This window comes from Tenrec ecaudatus, chromosome 11, assembly GCF_050624435.1.
Source record: "Tenrec ecaudatus isolate mTenEca1 chromosome 11, mTenEca1.hap1, whole genome shotgun sequence".
NCBI classification, from domain to species: Eukaryota; Metazoa; Chordata; class Mammalia; order Afrosoricida; family Tenrecidae; genus Tenrec; species Tenrec ecaudatus.
This window is the reverse complement of record NC_134540.1, coordinates 85149053-85171727: the sequence shown is the minus strand read 5'-3', so window position 1 is coordinate 85171727 and position 22675 is coordinate 85149053. Positions and strand designations below refer to the sequence as shown.

At 44.9% G+C, this 22675-nt stretch overlaps 1 protein-coding gene across 1 annotated transcript; it reads left to right on the top strand.

Moving 5' to 3' along the window:
• The first annotated feature begins 8279 nt into the window (after nt 1-8279).
• On the top strand, nt 8280-16148 carry CFAP97D2 (CFAP97 domain containing 2). Its single transcript, XM_075562685.1, has 3 exons — nt 8280-8288; nt 11887-11967; nt 16026-16148. Exons 1-3 carry the CDS (start codon nt 8280-8282, stop codon nt 16146-16148), a joined length of 213 nt encoding a protein of 70 aa, XP_075418800.1.
• Nucleotides 16149-22675: the final 6527 nt, after the last annotated feature.

Sequence of the window (22675 nt, the reverse complement as noted above, 5' to 3'; positions counted from 1 at the left end):
AAGCATGGGATATTCTTTCATTTGTTGAAGTCAGTCTTGGCTCCTTGTAATAGTGTTCTGTAGTGTTCCTCATATAAATCTTTTGTTCTTTTAGTCGGGTATATCCCTAGGTATTTCCATTTGTGCTTGACTATTGTGGAGCGTACCACCTTTTTGATCTCCTCTTCTGTGGGCTTATCCGATGTGTATAGCAGTCCAATAGACTTCTGTTTGTTGATCTTGTATCCTGCCACTCTGCCAAACTCCTCTGTTGCTTCTAGTACTCCCCTTGTGGAGCTTTTGGGATTTTCCATATGTAAAATCATATCATCTGCAAATAACGATAGCTTCACCTCTTCCTTCCCCAGACGAATGCCTTTGATGCCTTTCTTTGGACCTAGGCCTTTTTCTAATGGATGATATTGAGTTTTCTCCATTGCCTCTTTCCACCTAGGCAGTCTAGTTGAGTCCTATGTATTCTATCCAAGAAGGTCCACATACTTAGTCATCATTTATGTTATTGATAAAAAGCAGTATTTGAAATGAATAAGTTATTGTGCTTGCAAAATGCTATCCTGTGATCTACGGCATTGTGTCTGTTCTTTGTTTCCAGTTTTTACATGCCAATCACCCGTAATGATCAATGTGCCTTGACTGCATGGTCCATCAATTTCAGACTGAACAGGTTGATAAACAAGACGCACAACTTCAGTTTCCTCATCTTCGGCAGTAGTGGTTGGTGCTTAGATTTGAATGATAGCTGGTCTCCCTTGTAAGGATATGAATATCATCTTATCACTGACAACATTGTACTTCTTAGGATATTCTTTGTGAGGATGGTTGTAACACCATTCTTTCTCAATTTGTCATCTCTGGTGTAGTGGCCCTATGGTTGAGACTCAAAATGACTCGTGAATTTCAGCTCACTACTTTCTAGTATATTGACCTTTATGTGCTCAATTTCGGGCCTGATGACTTCTAATTTCCTGGACTCGCGCTTTATACACTCCATGTTCTGATTACTAATGGATGGTTGCTGCTGTTTCTTCTCATTTGATTTTTGCCACATCCACGCCCTCATGGTCCCTTTAAGTAGAACACTGTTCTGTAGCCATGGTTTGAGTTTCTTCCAACTAAGGGGCTGGTAGTCCAGCACAAGCTCAGACAACGTCCTGTGGGTATTCATAAGGCTTCTTCTGGCCAGTCTCTGCTCTCAGCAGTAATACACAGTGCGAAGGTAATGCTTTTATGCTTGAAAAACCCAAGGTAAATCCGAGAGAATGTTAGGATTTGTTAATTCATGGCGGTAGGCACTTCGGTAGTTGTCATGCCAGTCACAGCCCTTCTATGCATTGTATAGAAATTGTGTGGTGAAGAAACTAATGGAATTCAGAGGAGAGATCAATAAAGTCACAGGACTCCTCTATCTTGCTGATTGCTTCTCATTAATCAGTGTCATAACAGAAATGCAAAGTCGGTTTCTAACATAAACTAGTGACAGCTCCTTCACCCATCTGTGAGTGGCCGAAAGAGGGAAATAAATGCCACCAGCTTGCGAGTGAGCAGAAGGTGACTGCCTGAGACTCGAGATACAGCTTGATGGCTGGTGACAGTTAGCTGTGTGCCCGCGGGCGTTGCTCAGCTTTAGCGCCGGTCTTCTCAAGCATCAGATCGTGTTGGCTCAGAAAAGCCCATTTAATGCCTCCTTCCAAAATGGTTTGCAATTTCTTTTGGAGTTTCTCGGGAACCACACAAGGATGCAGCTGTAATGCAGGACCTTAACAGATTGGAAGGGTTTTGTTTTGTGTTGCTATTTTAAGACTAATTCCCTTCCTGTATTTCCCACAGAGAGGAACCCTGGGGGCATAGTGGTTTTGCATTGGGCTGTGATCTGCAAGGTCAGTTGTTCAAAACCACGAGCCACTCCACGGGGAGAAGGGCGGGGCTTCCTACTCCTGTAAGCAGTTGGGCCACTCCCAAGGGTAGTTCTACCCTGCCCTAGAGGGTCGCTGTGAGTTGGCATTGACTCGATGGCAGTGAGTTTGGCTTGAGTTTTATTTCCTGCACTTGTATATTCCTCAGTCATTCCTCCTTAGACTGGGCCCTAAACTCCCACCCCCTATGAGAAAAGATCCTAACTTTGTAAACCCCCACAGCTACACTCACAAGACTACCACCTAGGATCTTGGAATACAAATCACCATCGAGTGATTTTCAGATCATCAAACCATAGAGCTGGAAAGTCCTTAAGGAAGATGTCAGCCAGTTCCACTTCTTTGGTCAGCGGGAGAAATGATGCCCAGCTCATCCAGAGTATGTTGCTGCTTATCCTATCTCACAAGATGTCATGAGAGGTGCTCTCTTTGCCCTGGCGGATTATACCGGTGTTTGTTCCCCTATTTCTGGTCAGTGGCCCGGCCTTGCAATCCCTACTGCCTTCAATAACCTCATCAACAATTATGTGGTAATGTACTGTTTTCCATGTGCCTGGGGGGCGTGTGCATTCCAGCAGAGCAAGGTAGTCTAGCCCTCATCTCTAGGAGCTTGCACCGTGGGTGTTGTTGTTGCTAGAGGCCGTCAATTTGGTTCTGAGTCCTAGCGATCCTCTGTAAAACAGACTGACACACTCCCTGGCCCTGCACCATCCCTACAATTCTTATGTGTGAGCTCCTTGCAGCAGCCGCTGTGTCAACCCCTCCTGTTGAGGACCTTCCTCTTTTTCACTGCTCCTGTTCTTTATCACGCATGCTGTCCTTTTCCAGGGTCTGGTCCCTCCTGATCACATGTCCAAAGGATGTGAGATGACGTCTCCCCACCCCTGCTTCTAAGGGGCATTCTTTCTGGTGGCACTTTTTCCAAGACAGATGTGTTTGTTCCTTTGGCAGTCCATGGTACTTCCAGTCTTCTTCCCCTCCAGCACCATGATTCCAGTGCTTCTACTCTACTTCTGCCTTCTTTATTCAATGTCCAACTTTCACATGTGCATGAGCTGATTGAAAATACCATGGCTTCGGTCAGGCACATTTAGTCCGCAAAGTAACACGTAAGCTGTTCAACACTTAAAGACTGAGTGGTAGATGCCAAGCACCGGGCAACTCCATTACAGGATGGCGAGTGCTCGTGGCAGGGGTCTGAAGTCGGCCGGGAGCACACATCGATGGTGTAGTGATACAAAGCGTGCCATTCTTAGCCATGCGCCTCCTGCTCAGCCACTGCCAGTAGAGGTCTGTGTGTGGCTGCGATGATGATGACGAGGAGGAGAAGGAGGAGGAGGAGGAGGATCAGGTTCCAGTTGAGTTTTAAGACTAAGACAAAGTAGGAAGAAAAGAGCTACACCAAAAGTTAGTCAGTTCAAATCCTATGGATCGCCATGGTCTGAGCCTCAACTGATCCTGGGGACGCCCAGAGCCAGGTAGCATGGCAGTCCTGGGTGTGGGGGTTGACCTAAGTCAGGGAAGAAAGGACCTGGTAGCAGTGAGGAGGGTGAACCCAGAAGAGTCAAACTGAGATGTGAACAATGGACGGGGAGTGCCTGGGGGGATGAGGGGGTGTAGCGGGGGGGGGGGTGAGGGGTGTAGAGGGGGGACGGACGAACTGTAACACCCACCCATCTCCTGGGTTTCTCATTTCCTCGAACTCTTTGTCTCCGATGACCTGCTCCTCTGTTCTACCACTTCTGCACGTTGTCATGAGCTGCCCTGCCTTGTTCTCAAGTTCATCAGGGCAGACCTCCCACACTGGCAGCAGTTCTTTCCCATGCACATCTTGCTGGTCCATCCACAGAGCGCTGGTGGTGTAGTGAGTATGCAATGAGCTGCTAAATGCAAGGTAAGTACTTCAAAACCAATAGGCCATTCTTGAGAGAGCAGTGGGGCTTTCTACTCCCACAAAGTATAACAGTCTTGGAAGCCCACAACACAAGTTCTATCCTATCCTATAGGTTCACTATGAATGGGTATTGAATTCACGATGGTGTGTTTGGGGTGTTTTTTGTTTGTTTGTTTGTTTGTTCATTTCATCTATTCCCCAACATGACCCTTCTGGGGCTTCACCAAGCTGGCCAATCATTGGCTCTGTGTCTCTTCCACACATCCGCCCTTTTATAGCCTCAGTTCCCTTCATGCCTGGTTACTTTCTGTGACTCCTTCTTTGAATAGCACTGTCGCCAAGATTCCAAAGCCCCCCGTCTCATGGTCACGTTCTACTGACGGAACGCTGGTTGAAAAGACAGCTACTGATGTTCTTCTGTTGTCTGTGCCTCACGGTTCAAGAAAACTGTCCTGCAGGCTGGTTCTTTCCAACCCAGAGCTTCCAGGCTTGTCAGCCTCAAATGAGCCCACAAACATCCATGGTAGACCACACTTCACTGACAACTTATTCTGCCCTCATCCTGTGCTTTGGATGCCATTTCCTTCAGCAGCCTGGGAATCTTATACTTCCTGGAGAGCAGCGGTTCTCAACCTGTGGGTCGTGACCTCTTTGGGGATCGAATGACCCTTTCACAAGGGTCGCCCAATTCATAAGAGTAGCAAACTTACAGTGATGAAGTAGCAATGAAAATAATTTTATGGTTGGGGGGTCACCACAACATGAACTGTATGAAAGGATCACGGCATGAGGAAGGTCTAGAACCACTGCTGTAGAGCTCAGCTGGGTCAGGTTACACTCAATGGCACACTGAAACTTGTATATTCAACTCTCGTTTTAGAATGGATATTTCCATTAGATAATTTTTCAGTTTAGTTTAATTGTATCAAAGTAATATTAACACAGGTTTTTAAAAATCAAGTAGTATCAAAAATCCTTATTGAAAGAAAAAAAACAGACCCGCATGCAAATGTTTTGAGAATGATGAAGGCAATAAATGTACAAATGTGCTTCACCAAATGGAAGGGTGGATGGATTGTGATAAGAGTTATATGAGCCCCCAACAAAATGATTTTAAAAAACACCTCCCCCCACTCACTTTCCACTCCAAAATGCTATCCTAGAGGCGACCACAAACAACTCTTTGAAGAGTTCCAGTTTTTCGTAAACCATTTTATTGGGAGCTAATATAGACATCAAGCATTCCATGGTTGAATCACATCAAGCAGGGTCGATATCAGCTCCCCTTTACCCCCTCCCACCCACCACACCCTCCAGGAACCCTTGTTCTGCTTGTTGTCTCTATAGGCTCATCATCCTGGGTTTCATAGACCGAAAAACAGGAAGACATAACAAAAATTCAAGAGGGTTACCCTCAATGACAAAATACATCAGAGATAAACCCCACTTGGAAACATACACACACACACACACACACACACACAGTATGGAAAACCAAGTCAGGCACAAACGGTATCAGAGGGGGGTGGGGATCAAATGACAAGACTGTAACCATTCAAGTCAAGTTTGCCATTATGGTGTTCTGCAGTCATCTCTTCAATACTTTGTTTGGTAATCAATTTAATCCCTTCCCTTAATTACATATAGAATGAAATCACTGGAGGCTTACATCCTATGTAGATCTCAAAAAAAGCATCCTGAGCTCCCTCGGTCACCCACAGTCAGAATCTCAGGTTAGGCTCTGATATTATTCCCTCCTCCATCTTTGGATTATGTTCTTTACAATCCTTGGGTCGCAGATGTTGGCGTGCTTCTCCCACGTGGACTTAGTTGACATCTCGCTTAAATGCCTTGTTTGGATACCAGCCTTTAAAACCCCAGACACTACTCTTATTGGGGGTTCATACAACTCTTATCACAATCCATACATCCATCCATTGTGTCAAGCACACTGTACATTTGTTGCCATCATCATTCTCAAAGCATTTGCTTTCTGCTTGAGCCCTTGGTATCAGCTCATTTTCCCCTCCCTTTCTGCTGTCCCCTCCCTCATGAACCCTTCAGAATTTATAAATTATTATTATTATGTTATATCTTACACTGTCCAGTGTCTCCATTCACCCACTTTTCTGTTGTCCATCCCCTAGGGAGGAGGTTATATGTAGATCCTTGTAATTGGTTCCCCCTTTCCACCCCACCTTCCTTCCACCCTCCAGGATTATTTGTCCTGAATTCCCTGTTTCCAGTTCCTATCTGTAGCAGTGTACACCTCTGGTCTAGCCAGATTTGTATAATTGGGATCATGATAGCGGGGTGGGGGAGGAAGCATTTAGGAGCTAGAGGAAAGTTGTATGTTTCATCGTTGCTACACTGCACCCTGACTGGCTCATCTCCTCCCCGTGACCCTTCTGTAAGGGAGTGTCCGGTTGCCTACAGATGGGTCTTGGGTCCCCAATCTGCACTCACCCTCATTCACAATGATTTGATTTTTTGTTCTTTGATGTCTGATACCTGATCCCTTCAACACCTCATGATTACACAGGCTGGTGTGCTTCTTCATGTGGGCTTTGTTGCTTCTGAACTAGATAACCGCTTATGTACCTTCAAGTCTTTAAGACCCTAAACACTATCTTTTGATAGCTGGCACCATCAGCTTTCTTCACCACATTTGCTTATGCACCCATTTGCCAGACACTATTCTATCTGCTAGCCAGGCATCATCTAATTTCTTCACCACACTTTGCTATAGCATTCATATAGTACTGGCATTATAAAAACCATTGCAAAAAATTTTGTGTTATTGAATTGAGTTGTAAATTATGATTATTTTTCCCACTTCACATAATTGTGAAGTGATTAATGATTGCTTTCTTTTCATTATTGCCTCTGAGTTTCTTTATATTTCTAGCTATTTTCTTGCCAGATGCTCTATCAGATGTCAAATATTATCACTAAATTCTTCTCAAACACATTGTTGCTCTCAAGGACTCGAACACATGTAATCATCATTAAATTCTGTTTCTCTCCCTGGAGAATTCCTTTACACAGCCCTCTATTCTCTTGTTCCATCTGGACTTCCTGCTTCCTGGCGGGGTGCCCAGGTAGTTCCCTTTGCTGGCCTCTGCTGTTGAATATCCGTTTCCTGTATTCCACGCCTTCCTGTGCCTTGAGTCACATTCTCAATTTGATGAAGCACATCCTGAAGTGACTTTCCAAGAATAGAGGCAGGTGATGTTTATCTTTTTCTTTTTTTTGTCTCTATGTGCTAAAAATGTTTTCAAACTATCATCATTCTTAATTTTAAAACTTGAAAAAAAACATTTTAGATTAGAAATAGTTTTCCTCTGTAGGTCTGAGGCATTAATATTTATCATCATTTGGGGTCATGAAATAAGTTGTAACAAATAGACTTCAAAATACTTAAATGCTCAGTCAAAATTCAGTTCTGTTTCACCTAACCATCTGAAGCAGGCATTCCTGGTCGTGGTTGGCTCTCCTTACACATAGTGACTCAGAGGCAAGATTCATTTAATGGCTCCTCCACCTTCTAAGGCTTTTTATGATCTCTCTGCAGATTGTTTGTGTTAGGTGCCATCAAGTTGGTTCCAAGTCCTAGCGACCCTTCGTACAACAGGACGAAGCCCTGGTCCTGTGTCACCCTCACAACCGTTCTTACGTTTGAGCCCATCGATGCAGCCCCTGTGTCGATCCACCTTGTCAAAGATCCTCCTCTTTTTTGTTAACCAGCTACTTTAGCAAACATGATCTTCTTTTTTTTTAATCATTTTATCAGGGGCTCGTACAATTCTTATCACAGTCCATACATACATCCATTGTGTCAAGCACATATGTACATTTGTTGCCCTCATCATTCTCAAAACATTTGCCTTCTACTTGAGCCCTTAATATCTGCTGCTCATTTTCCCCCTCCCTCCCCACTCCCCCCTACCTCATGAACCCTTCATCATTCATATATTATTATTATTATTTTGTCATATGTTACACTGTCCGACATCTCCCCCTGCCCTCTTCACTACTGTCCATCCCCCAGGGAGGAGGCTACACATAGATTCTTATAATCAGTTCCTCCTTTCTACCCCACATTAACTCCACCCTCTAGGTATCGCCACTCTCACCACTGGTCCTGAAGGTGTCATCTGTCCTGGATTCCCTGTGTTTCCAGTTGCTATCTGTGTCTATGTATATCCTCTGCTCTAGCCAGATTTGTAAGGTAGAATTGGGATGATGATAGTGGGGGGGGTGGAGTGAGGGGGGAAGCATTTAAGAACTAGAGGAAAGCTATATGTTTCATCGTGGCTACCCTGCACCCTGACTGGCTCATCTCCTCCCCACAACCCTTCAGTAAGGGGGTGTCCGGTTGGCTACCAATGGGCTTTGAGTCTCCACTCTGCACTCACCTGCAGTTACAATGATATGATGTTCTTCTTTAGGGTCTGGTCTCAGCTGACAACATGTCCAAAGTATGTGAGATGAAATCGCACCATCCTTGTCTTTAAGGAACATTCTAGCTGTACTTCTTCCAAGATGGATTTGTTGGTTTTTTAACAGCCCATGGCATTTTCAGTACTCTTTGCCAGCTCCATAATTCAAACACATCAATTCTCCTTCAGTCTTCTTATCCAATGCCCAACTTGCACATGAGACAATTTAAAGTGCCATGGCTTGCACATGGCAAACCTTAGTCTTCAAAGTAACTGCCCTTGCTATTACTCTGTAAAAACTCATTAAACCCCCAACCTCGGTACCTCCTCCACACATCCTATGGAATTTAATGATCTCTTGGTGCTAAAATCGTATGGGTTCTTTTGGATGAAATCAGTCATCTACTGATTTCTACCTCTCCAATGGTCTCTGATGCCTACATCATATGTCCCTCCATGTACTCTTTAAATTTTTGTTAAATCCTTTCACTTTCTGCTTCTTCAGGAGCCCTGAAGGTATAGTGGTTACGAATTAGGCTGCTAACCTCAAGGTCCACAGTTCGATACCACCAGCTGCTCCTAGGGAGTGAGATGGCACTTTCTACTCCTGTAAAGAGTTATCATTTTTGGAAATTCACAGGGGCAGTTCTACCATTTCCTAGAGCAGTGGCTCACAACCTGTGGGCCACAACCCCTTTGGGGATGGAATGACCCTTTCACAGGGGTCGCCTGATTCATAACAAGAGCAAAATTACAATTATGAAGTAGCAACAAAAATAGTCTTATGGTTGGCGGGTCACCACAGCATGAGGAACTACATGAAATGGTGGCGACATTAGGAAGTTTGAGAACCACTGTCCTAGAGTGTCGTTGTGAGTCAGCATCAACTCCATGGCAGTGAGTTTGTTTTGAATGTTTTCTGTTGCCTCGCATCCCTTTGAGTCTGGCACATTCAGTGTGTCAATATTACTATTAGGTTATAATAGTTATCGTGAGCTCTAGGGATGAAGTTCGGATAAGCCAGACGTGCCTACCTTGCAATCTCAGTATGCTAGCTGATCACCCAGAATCTCTGGTTCTTCCTCAAAGAGATGGAGGTAATAATACCTGACCCATGAAGGTTTTATACACAGAAACTGAGATGATGTTTGTGAATTACAATGATGGGTGATGTATACAAGATGTATTATTACTCATGTTTTTACATTCTACCTCATTTCTTCCTAACTCAGGTCATATTTTAGGATTACATTTTTTTAACTTTTTATTTTCACATAATATTAAGCTTAGGGAAATATGACAATTAGTACTCAATCACTGCTATTGGGTCAATTCCAACTCATAGTGGCCTTATAGGGCAGAGTAGAACCGCCCCTGTGAGTTTCCAAGACTGTAACTCTTTACCGGAATAGAAAGCCTCCTCTTTTTCCCACAGAGTGGCTGGTGGTTTCAAACTACTGACCGCGTGGTTAGCAGCCCCATGTAACCACAGTGCCACATGGGCTTCTTAAAAAATAGTACAGAAAGCCCCAATTCTCTTACACCTTTACTTAACTCACCCCCATCACAACAAAGAGGCTTTTAAAAGTTCAAAGCAAAATGGAAGTTCACACAAATGTTTTGAAGCACCCTCACACTTGCGTGCATGTGGGTAGGTGCACACACACACACATACACACACACGAGATAATTATTCAAAACCATTTGAAACTAGGCTGTATGCATACTCCTTCACCCTTTAATACCTTAGGGTATATTTTCTAAGAAGATAATCCTTCTTTGATATAACTGTGGTCTCACTGCCACCAAGTCATTGCTGACTCACAGCAAGCCCCAGGAGGATTCTGAGACTCTTGACTGTTTACGGGAGTAGAAAGCCTAGGCTTTCTCCCTCTGACCTGCTGGTGACTTTGAACTGCCCACTGTGAGGATCGAAGTCCAATGATAACTAATTCACCACCCGGGGTCCATGGTATGTTTTCAAATTCAGGATATTTGGTCTTGATACAACATTGTTCTACCATCCACAATCCAGTCTGGTCCATTGTTCCAGGATTGTCTTCTGTAGTTCCTCCTTTCCCTAGTAGAGAATCCCGTGCTTTGCACGTAGTTGTCACATCTTTCATCATACGGTATCATGAATGTTGTTGTTGTTAGGGGCCATTAAGTGAGTTCTGACCCATAGCGACTCTTCTGCACCACAGAATAAAACACTGCCTGGCCCTGCACCATCCTTACAATTGTTCCTATGTTTGAGTCATTGTTGCAGCCACCGTGTCAACCTGTCTCAGTGAGGGCCTTCCCCTCTTTTGCTACCCTTCCATTTTACCCAGTCTGACGTCTTTCTCCAGGGACCAGTCTCTCTTGGTAGCACGTCCAAAATATGTAAGGCAACGTCCCACCATGCTTGCCTTTAAGGAGCACTCTCTGGCCATACTTCTTCCAAGACAGATGTGTTTGTCCTTTTAACAGACCATCTGCAATGGCTCCTTACATTTTCTTGCTCTTTCCCAACGTTGGCATTTTTAATGAATACAGGCCAACTATGTAAGAGCAGTTTCTCACTTGGGCTTTATTGGACATTTCCCCGTAATTTGTATCCCTGAATGAAATACAACAACAATGATGCGTGTCCTTGTCAAGATGTCAGATCCGCAGGCACTAAATTAATGTATAAACTTTCACCAAAAACATCGTTACATTTTTTTAAAGTGCCTTTGAAGATGGCAGTCTTCTGCATCTGTATTTCAGTGATTTTCCTGCTCTCTGGGGACCAAGTTCCACCTCCTTAGAATGCAATCCTGCCTGATCCACCATCCCAGACTGGTCTTCCTGCATCCTCAAGGGCTGTTGCCCTGGCTTGTGCATCCCCGGGGTGCACAATGCTTGTCTTATCATTGCAGACACGCCATGGATTTACTCTCCGCCTGGAAGAGCTCCTTAATATTGTCATTTTCAGATGACTAGCTCCAAAGTCAGTCCTCAGTGTTAACGAACTCTAATCAAGTATCAAAAATACAAGGGGCTTCCTTTTGGCTTTAATTGAAGTAAGTGCAGAAGCCACGGACACCTTGCCATTTGAACAGCCCCCGTGCCTGCAACCCAGTGAAACAGGAGGATTCCTTCTGAGAGCTCATAGTCTGGGCCTCATAGTCAGTCTCTCACATCTGTTGTCCATTTTCTCATTGGCTGCTCTACCGGGATGACGCTGTGGTCACCGATGTTGAAGGGGCACCTTCTGTAGGCGCTGCTGGGGGCTCAGCTTAAAGGGAGGTGGACACAAGGACATTATTCCGTAGGCCAAAGGTCTCTCAGCGGGACAGTAGTACGGAACAGAAAGGTCACCTGGCAGTGAGTGTTTAATGAATTTTCACTCTGTACCCACTTAATTCTCCACCATAAATTGGCACATAGCACATTTCTGAGGGCTACCAAGGGCTCCCTCCTGGGGAAGATTCTGATTCCTATCATGAACAGGTTTAGGGTCCCCCCCCCCTTCCCATCATTTTCTGCCAGGGCCCAACTGGAGGCTTTGAGACCATGAGCTGTACATGTCCCCGGTGCTGCACAACCTGACCTTGCTGTAACTGTGTGCTAAAATCAGACCTCGCGTCACACTGTCCTCGCTCTGCCCTAGGTCCAGAACGCCAGGCCACTGGTGGACAGCCAGGCCCCACCGACTTTCAGCCACGTCTGCCTGAAACTCAAGAAGCTGAAGGTAGCTTTTCGGGTTCATTGCTGCACGAATGGTCTAACCAAGTACCTTAAGAAAACCTCAGCTTCCCAAACCCAGGAAACGGGAAAGCAAGGCCGGGGAGTGGTGACTATGTCACTCTTCCAAGTCAGAAGGCAGTCCAGGCAAACAATTACCCTCCTCCTGCCCCGAAGAGTGATCTTTCTTGTGTCTTCCTGGGACATCCCGCTCTGAAGACAATGAGCTGGAGGCGGGGGGGTGTGTGTGACGGGAATTGACCCATTGACCGTGGTCACCTCTACAGTGCGCTAAGAGGGTAATTAGCATCACTATTTTAAACCAGACTTTTTTCTTATCACTGGGGGCTCATACAACTCATATCACAATCCGTACATATGTACATCGTGTCAAGCACATTTGTACATTTGTTACTATCTTCATTTCCGTTCTACTTGAGCCCTTGGTATCAGCTCCTCATTTTTTCCACCCTCCCTCAAGAACCCATGATAATTTATAAATTATTATTATTTTTTCATGTCTTACACTGACCAATATTTCCCTTTACCCACTTTTTTGTTGTCCATCCCCCTGGGAGGGGGTTATATGTAGATCATTGTGATTGGTTCCTCCTATCTCCCCCAATCTTCCCCTTCCCCTCCTGGTATTGCTACTCTCATGATTGGTCCTGAGGGGTTTATCTGTCCTGGATTCCCTGTATTTCCAGCTCTTACCTATACTTGTGTACATGCTTTGGTCTAGCCCGATTTGTAAAGTAAAATTGGGGACCAGACTACTTTTTAACCACCTCCGAATATGTCATTCTTGAGGTGGAGGCCATGGAGGGAGAGTAAGAATCCCATGGCTATGCCAATAGGGATTACCCCTCCCCCACAAAAGAAACATGCTGTTATGCACCTAGGAAGCAGTATGATTGTAAATGGAAACAGCAAAATCCAAGCAACAGCCTTGAGCACATCAGCAAGTTCATCCATTTAAAAAACCTACGGCAGAGACATGCTTTCCCCCTCCCCACCTGATCCCTTTACCCGCTGCCCTGGGGGCTTAACTATTTTCTTCTGAACAGTAATTACTCTCTCTCTCTTTTTCTTGTATAAAAAACAGTTGTATTAACATTTCATCTACATGTCATACATTCCAATGATTCAGTCATATCAAGAAGATTTGTACCATTACCACTACGTTCCATTCTAATACGTGTTCTTCCTTGTACTCACTGTTATTCACATCATTTTTCTCTTTTAAAAATAATTTTATTAGGGGTTCATACAACCCTTATCACAATCCATACATGCATCAATTGTGTAGAGCACATTTGTACATGCATTGCCCTCATCATTCTCAAAACATTTGCTCTCCCCTTAAGCCCCTGGCATCAGGTCCTCATTTTTTCCCCTCTCCCTGCTCTCCCCTCCCTCATGAACCCTTGATAATTTATAAATTATTATTTTGTCATATCTCATCCTGTCCGATGTCTCCCTTCACCCACTTTTCTGTTGTCTGTCCCCCAGGGAGGAGGTTACATGTAGATCCTAGTAATCTGTTCCCCCCTCTCTATCCCACCCTCCCTCTATGCTCCCAGTATAGACACTCACACCCCTGGTCCTGAGGGATCATCTGCCCTGGATTCCCTGTGTTTCCAGTTCCTATCTGTACCAGTGTATATCCTCTGGTTAGCCAGACTTGCAAGGGAGAATTGGGATCATGATAGTACAGGGGGAGGGAACATTTAGGAACTAGAGGAAAGTTGTATCTTTCATCGGAGCTACATCGCACCCTGTCTGGCTCATCTCTTCCTGTAGACCCCTCTGCAAGGGAATCTCCAGTGGCCAACAAATGGGCTTTGGGTCTCCACTCCGCACTCCCCCCACTAATTCACTATGATATGATTTTTTGTTCTGATGATGCCTGATACCTGATCCTTTCAACACCTCATGATCACACAGGCTGGTGTACTTCTTCCATTTGGGCCTTGTTGCTTCTGAGCTAGATGGCCACTTGTTTACCTTCAAGCTTTCAAGACCCCAGACGTTATATCTTTTGATAGCCGGGCACCATCAGCTTTCTTCGCCACATTTGCTTATGCACCCATTTGTCTTCGGTGATCATATCATGGAGATGAGCAAACAATGTTATGATTTTTTGTTCTTTGATGCCTGATAACTGATTCCTTCAGCACCTCGTGATCACAAAGGCTGGTGTGCTTCTTCCATGTAGGCTTTGTTGCTTCTGAGCTAGATGGCCGCTTGTTTACCTTTAAGCCTTTAAGACCCCAGATGCTATCTCTTTTGATAGCCAGGCACCATCAGCTTTCTTCACCACATTTGCTTATCCACTCGTTTTGCCTTCAGTGGTTGTGCTGGAAATTGAGCATCATAGAATGCCAATTTAATAAAAGAAAGTATTCTTGCATTGAGGGAGTACTTGAGTGGAGACCCAATGTCCTTCTGCTACCTTAATACTAAACCTATAAATATATGCACATAGATCTATTTCCCCATCCTAATATATAAATAGATTTACATAGGTACATGTCTTTAGCTAGACCTCTATAAATACCCTTTGCCTCACAGCTCTCTCCTCTATTTCCCTTGACTTTCCTCCTGTCCCACTAGCATGCTCAGTCCCCACCTGGGTTTCAGCAATTCCTCTTGGTTACATTACCCTTGATCATGCTCTACCAGGCCTCCCTCCCCACCCCCCACCACCACCAATTTAGATCACTTGTTGTTCCCTGTCCCTCAGTTTGTTAACACCACTTCCTTTCCCCCCCACCTCCACCTCTCTCATGTCCCCTGCAACTCAGTCCCATTGTTTTCTCCTCCAGATTGTTCATCCAGCCTATCTTATTTAGACAGACCTGCAGAGATAATAACATGCACAAAACCAAGACAGAGCAAAACCAAGCAACAATATACAACAAAACAATGACACACAAAACAAAACACAAGAAAGAAAAGCTTGTAGTTATTTCAAGGATTGTTTTTTGGCCTTTAGGAGTGTTTTCAAGTCCAGTCTGTTGGGGCACCATGCCCTGGCCCCAAATCCACCTTCAGCATTCCCTGGGGACCTCGCCACTCCGTTCCCTTGCTGTTCTGTTGCACCCCCTTAGTGTTTTGCCTCAGTGTGGCGGGATCAGATCGGTTGCAATTCCCACACTGTGTCTCTGGTGTTGTCCCCTGTAGGACTATGGGTCAGTGAGGGGCGTCATGTCTCATAGTGGGGCTGGCCATGTGGTCCTCTCTGTGGACTGGCTGTTCTAATTAGGAACATCGTCCTCAGGGCCTGGTGGGCCAGGATGTGTTCCACTCTCTCCTCCTCCCCTTTCATCTGTTCCCATGTGCTCTGATCAGATATGTACCTCTACCAGAGCTGTAGATTCAATGCCGTCTTTTGAAATAAATTATTTTGGGCGGAGGGGCAGGTGTTCACTTAGTATTTGGGACTGTGGCCAGCCCCCCCCCGCCCCCCCAGACCTCTGCACTGGGTCCCTACAACATGCCAGCATGTTGCACTCCCTTCTTGGACACTGGGTTGAAGTCTGGTCCCTCATTTCCTGTGGAGACACAAACAATACCTTCCCCTTGGGTGGGTTAATGCCCTGTGCCCCCACTACCCATTTCTTTCTTATTACTTTTTTCCCTTTCCCCACCTCCTTTTTAGGTGTCTACCATGTGTATCCCAAACATTCCTGGGGTGAGGACCAGGTAATATGGCAGGGACCAGATCAAATAATTACTCTCTTAAGAGATGATTTCCTCTACATTGTCACTGTCACAGCATTTTTGAGGCTGGCCTTTACAATGTACCTTCTTGTCCCATTGTCATAACATTGTCCCCGGTATAAAATCGGACTTCCCCCTAAAATATCCCAGTTCATAGTCAAGGGAGCATGGGTTGGCTGTGACAGCACATGCTACTATGTAAATGAGGTAGTGCAAAGACCACAGAGCCTGCTCCAGTCCCAGAAGGCGTGGGATTGGAGGGCACGCCCCAAGCAAACTGCAGAGTGACAGAGCGGGAAGGAGGCTGGTGCTTCTGGAAGGGCCCCTGTCTGTCCACAGCTCGAGGAGGAGAGGCTCTCTGTCATCGACAGGGACAACCGCCTGCTCCTGGAGAAGATAGCCTACATCATGAGAACCAAGGGACAGACTGACAACAGAAACGACTACCAGCACAGGAGGTAACAATTGACCCCCCCCCCTTCCTACCATCACCCTCAAACCTGATGAACCCCACAGGCTCCTGGGTAACCAACTATATTGAAACACAGTGCAATATGTTTCTAATGATAAAATAATATGCACTTCTTCAATAACCCTTTCAATAACAATCTATCACAATAGATCTAATAGCCATATAATTTCCAAGTGATGGATAGAAACAATGTTTCAAAAAGCATGCAACTGCCTTAATATCTGAAACTATCGGTAATACAGCCACGGGCTACTTGATTTGTTGCCTCGACTTATAATGGAAGGACAGACCACATTCTAGTGAAAATCAGGATGAAATGCCCTTTGTATTCAAGTTCATGGACTTGTGAATGTTATTTATGGACTTCTGGCCCAGGCAGTCTAGAAGGTCCATTCCAGACCGTACAGCTTTTGATGCTGTGATCTGGACCAGAGGGTGGTGGGGAGTCTCTCCCATCATCTACTAGCTGTGAAGGGGATTCTGATGCGTGACCTTAGGTACAGAGCATAACTGGCCCCTAGGCTTTCCACGGCTTTCCCGAAGTGCAAAGCCACTTCTTTCTCTTACACAGCAGCTGGTGGGTTCCAATTGCAGTACTAATACACCATGTTTTAGGGTACAAAGTTGACCCCAAATCTCAAATAGAATTTAAAGACAACATTTATTAAGTCTTAAACAGGAAGACAAGACAAAGAAAGCTGTCACAAAAGCATGATTGATGACAGTCAGCACACCATAGTTGCAGGTGGCACTGTAGACCCATGATTGGGAAGCATACATTCTGTTAGACAGAAGGGTTGACAAATTGGTCCGGGGCCTTCCAGCTAAGGCAGTCAAGGCTTGATTCATAACTCTGTGACCCCACTGTGGCAATGTCCATCAAGAACATACCCCATCAACCCCCTAAGGGAGGCTGCTTCCCACTGGGCTAGTTGATTTGTGGTGGTAGCAGTGGTGGTAATCCACTTTCTCATGGGCTCTGCCTGAGGGCACGTGTGTGGACGTTCCCAGTTAATGGTCAGAAGGAATTTCAGTGGAAGCTTAATCCACATAGGGCCTCTCCAAACAGATTTGGGGCTTTCACTGATATTCATTGCCTTCGGCCAACAAAAATGTGCTCAGGATGTGTACTCTACTACAGGGACCAGGACTCCTTTGACAGGGAGCAGGGGATGGTGAATGACAAGGGACTGTTCTAGAGACTCTTCCCCCGTTGCCTGGTTACTCTGATTTTCTACACAGAGGCCTGGATAAGAACTCCTTCCTCAGGAGCACGCTGTAGCTGCTATATTCAAAGTGAATAAGCAGGTCTAGGATCCAAAGACTGCCTCATCGCTCGAGCAATTTAAAGAGAGCTGGAGCAATTTACTGCTACAGAAGGCACTTTTAATTCTACCTAGAGGCCAAAATTGGATTAAAAGAAAATTGGGGGAGAGGGAAGTAAAGCTGAAGTCAGCTGCAAGTTACTCACGGAAACAGGAGAAGAAATGTAAGGCTTATCTGCAAATAATAGATAAACCAGAAAAGGTTGTTTCGTGTGGCCATTACCGGACATGGAGGTAGGAACACGCTTGTACATGTAAGTCAAAGGTTCGCTTCGTTCCCTCTAGTCTGCACTCAACACCGTAACTTGACCCTCTAAAGCCTCAGCTCAGCCGTAGGTATAACTAAGAAAAACAAACAAACAAACGAACTTGCTGCCGTCTAAATCTATGCCAACTCATAGTGACCCTATAGGACAAGATAGGGCTGCCGCCTGTGGGTTTTGAGACTGTGACTCATTACTGTGGGGGGAGGTCAGATGCTTAGACATCCTCCCTGAAGGCAGTCCCTGCCACACTGCTGTCTCACCCCACCACAGGTGTGGGCCTGCTCTCTGCTGGAGACCATGGACTACTTCTCCCTGAAGCTTGCAACCATTAGCTTGGTTCCTGTAGGTGGGGTTTAGACCCTAGTGATAATGGTTCCTATGGAGATCCAGAGAATAGGTCAAAATTAAGCTGCCATTCTGACTCTAGAATCCACCCATCTTGTCACAAGCATACCCCCAATCTCTCCTCTTCCTATTGTGCGCATGTCCCTAAACCACCCCCTCTCATTGCTGTAGAACCTATAGTGCAACCCCTTCCTGTGACGTATGTCTTTGCATGTAATCAGTGGGCTTGTACGTCCCCAAAAGACATATAAGCCTGGGTTAGCAATAGAGATGTCTCTTGCTGGTCTCTCCACCCCCTCTCTCCTCGACTCCCTCTCCTCCCCTGTTTCCCTTTCCCCTTGTCTTCCTTCCCTTCTCCCTCTCTCCACATGGACCACCAGGGCTGAGGTGAGCAATGTTACCATGAGATGTGTCTGACTGCATTATTGCAATATCTCGTCTATCTCATGTTCTCAATTACTTTAATATAATATGTTCTATTATATTAAATATATATGTATCAACCGTACGATAGTGCTTACTGAACCTGTGATTAGTGGTAGGCGGCTGGCCCCCTCAAACTCAAACCACACATTATGAGAGTGGAAAGCTCCGTCGTTCTTACTGGGGAGGCTGGTGGTTTCGAATTTGAAGATTGCAGCCCAGTGTGTAACCACTGCACCACCAGGCTCCCGTAGAAGTAAGAGTCACACTTTCAGAGGAGGCGAAAGAAGAGCAATAGTTGGACCACACCTAATGTACACACTGATCAGGATAGGGGGTCACATGGAAGAAGAAAAACAGTGGGGACCGTTCTGCCTTGGACTGAACAATGCTGTCAATTAAAGCAGCAGGTCAATGACGCTCCTTTCCCTCCCTATCTAGTTCAGGAGCTCTTCCTCGCCTCTGGGCAGGAATCTAGAGTGTTTGCCCTCTGCTCTTGCCATAGAAACAAACAATAACAAACGAGTTACTGCTGAGGGGTCACCCCAGCTCATGGTGATCCCGCATGTATCAGAGTAGAAACCTCCAGAGTTTTCAATGGCCGGTCTCTCGTCCAAGGTGTCTTTGGGTGGAATGAACCATCAGTCTTTGGGTTTGCAGCAGAGCATGTTTACTGTTTGTACCACCCAGGAATTCACTCTGGATCTCTCTCTCTCTCTTTTAATAATTAAATCATTTTATTGTGGGCGTGTACAACTCTTATCACAACCTTTAGCTCCAGCTTAAACGTTATGTCCCGAGGAAGGTCTTGGCTCCATTCTGGTCTTTTCCTCCATAGCATTTATCACCATTCATAATCTGTAACCCTTTATTTATAGACTTACTTGCTCACTGTCTTGACTTCCCACTGAACACTGAGCCTCGTGACCATAAAGCGCTTGCTCAGTTTGTTCGTCTTTACATACCCAATGCCCAGTACAGCACTTGGCACAGCGTACTTCTTAAATATTTCTTGAATGATGGAACAAGTAAGTAAGATCACCAATAACCTCTGGGTTGCTAAATTCATTTGTTTTGTTTTTTTCACTTTAATTTTTTTTCAATAAATTCCAAGTTGTTCCTGACTATAAAAATACTTACATTCTAGAGTCTAAAGAAGAAATTATAGTAATTTGCAATTTCATCACTCTGAGATAATTTTATGTTTATATATTTGTCTACATTGCCATAGCATCTCTTTATGCACATAGAAATGCATCAAATGTAATTAAAATAGTGCCTCAACTGTCATTTTCTGTCCTGACTTTGTGCACGTGACATTCAGTGACAAGAGCTTTGCAAGTCATTGAAACAAATGTTATCGAGAACATCACTTAATAAGCTCATCATGCTTCTCCTGTAACAGCACCCACTTCCTTACTCATCCCATGTTACTGGGTCTGTAAAAGAATTCTGAAGGTGTCACTGTTACGTATGTTGCTGAAATGGACATCTCTGTATGATCATTTGTGCATGGGCTCTTTTCAGACCTCCTCTTTTTATGCTGAGTTTGTTTGGTAATTTCGACTTAAGCGAATGTCAGTCTTATGACCCAATCAAATCTGTGGCATTTCTGTGTCATCCACATCAGTGACCATTCCCTGCAAATTGTAACTTTCCCCACTTTCTCTTAAGCTTCCTGTTTCCCTACTCACTTTGCTTGGGGTCTCCTTTGCCCTCCAGCCTCCCTAAAGTACTTTGCCTGGTGCTGCCCCTGCCCCTTCCTGGTGTGGGTGTTCCTGCTGGTCAAGGTCACCCAGGCCTTTCAGGTCAGCCATCACTTAGAGCAGTGGTTCTCAACCTCCCTAATGCCGCGACCCTTTCACACAGTTCCTCAGGTTGTGGTGACCCCACCCCCCCAACCACAAAATTATTTTTGTTGCTACTTCATCGCTGTCATTTTGCTATTGTGATGAATCGGGCGACCCCTGTGAAAGGGTCATTCGACACCCAAAAGGGTCGAGACCCACAGGTTGAGAACTGCTGAGTTAGAGGCTGTGGATCCATGTCTTCAGCCCTGTGGTCATTCCTAAGCACGGGTCCCAGAGCTCCGCCTAACTGTCCCACCATTACCCCCAACCCTGTTTAGACCAAGTTCCAGCTCAACCACTGATGAGATCTGTGGCTTTGGGCAAACAGAAAGCCTCCTGTTGTCTCTTTGTAAGGGGAATCTATGAAGGGAGGCCTACTGAGGTAGTGGTTAAGTATTGGGCTGTGATCCACATGGTCAGCAGTTCAAAAACCCCAGCAGCTCAGCGGAAGAAAGACTGGGCTTTCTACTCCTATGAATAGTGACCGTCTCAGAAACCCGCAGGGGGTCACTATGAGTCAGCACTGACTCCATGGCAGTGAGCTTGGTTTGGGTTTTTATCTTTAAGTATATTATTAGGACCATATGAGGTCATCACATTTCAGCAGGCCTAAGGCACACTACTCTTAATCGTTCTGAAATGGCAGTGCCTCTTACAGGGTGCGGCAGGATATGGCCTTTTGCCGTTGGTTGAAACTACCTTGTCTGCCACGGAAGAATCCAAGCCCGTTTCCATGTTCCTTTGCCTCCTCCGACAGCCACTCAGACCGCTGTTCATACCCAGTGGGTAAGGGCTCAGAGGGTCTCCAGGCTGTGACTGCCTTTCTCTCGTGTGCGTGCATGCTTACTTTCATTTATTATGATTTATTGATGCATCTTTTAAAATTTTTTCCTGTTTCTTTGTAGAATATAATGCTTACCAAAACAAAACCTAAAAAACCCCAAAACCATCTTAAAACATTACACAGCCCGTCTCTTCAAATAAAATCTGCAGCAGTATCAGATCAAACCACCCGCCACCATATGGGGCGCTTTTTGTCCCTTCTTTTTGATGTTTCCTGTTCCCACCCTCCCTCCATGTTTTCCAGGTCCTCCCCTCTCTCCCAGCCCTAGCCAAATTAATCCTTAAACTCTTATCTGTTGGTGTGAAGACCATTTTTATGTTTCTTCATTTCCTTTTCAATAATACTGTCCTAAAACATTTCCATTTATGAGCATGACTAACTTTGCTCAGCCCAGTGTTCTCTAATTGTGCCCATGTCTTAAGGTGTTTCACCAACTCATTGTTGATTTTTAAGGAGGCAAATTAGTCCATTGTGCGACTGTACCAGAGTTTGTATTCCATTGTGCGACTGTGCCAGACTGTATACAAGTTTTGATTGAAGTTTGTGATTGTTTCCATCTTTTTCACTATTATAGAAATTGCCGTAAAAAAATTTTTTTAATTAAAAAAAATTAAAAAGAAATTGCCACAATAAACATAGGTGTGCATATATCTGTTCATGTAGTGTTCTGTATTTCTTTAGGGTATATACCAAGAGGAGAGATTGTAGGATCCTAAGGTAGTTGGATTTGCATTTGTGTAAGGAAGTACATTACTGTTTCCCACAGTGGCTGTATGATTCTACAGTTCCACCAGCAGTATGTGAGCATTCCAGTCTTTCCACATCCTCGTCAGCATTTCTTTTGTTTTGATTTTTATTTTATTAATTTTTCTAAGAGTGTCAGTGTGAGGTGGTATCTCATTGTTTTAATTTTCATTTCACTTATTACTAATGAACTGAAACATTTCCTCATATTATTATTGGCCACCTGGATGTCATCTTTAGTAAATTTCCTATTCATGTCGTGTGCCCATTGTTTGATTGGGTAATTTGTATTTTTCTTATTGAGATGTTGTGTACATCCTCTGGTCTAGCCAGACTTGCAAAGTAGAATTGTGATTATGATAGTGGGGGTGGCGGTGGGGTGAGGGGGAACATTTAAGAACCAGAGAAAAGTTGTATTTTTCAGCATTGTCCTAACTGGCTCATCTCCTCCCCAAGACCCCTCTGTAAGGGAGTGTCTAGTGGTGGCCTACAAATGGGCTTTGGGTCTCCACTTCACACTCCCCTCTCATTCACTATGGTAAGATTTTTTGTTCTGATGATACTTGATACCTGATCTCTTCGACACCTCATGATCGCACAGGCTGGTGTGCTTCTTCCATTTGGTCTTTGTTTCTGAGCTAGATGGCCGTTTGTTTACCTTCAAGCCTTTAAGACCCCAGACACTATCCCTTTTGATAGCCAGGCACCATCAGCTTTCTT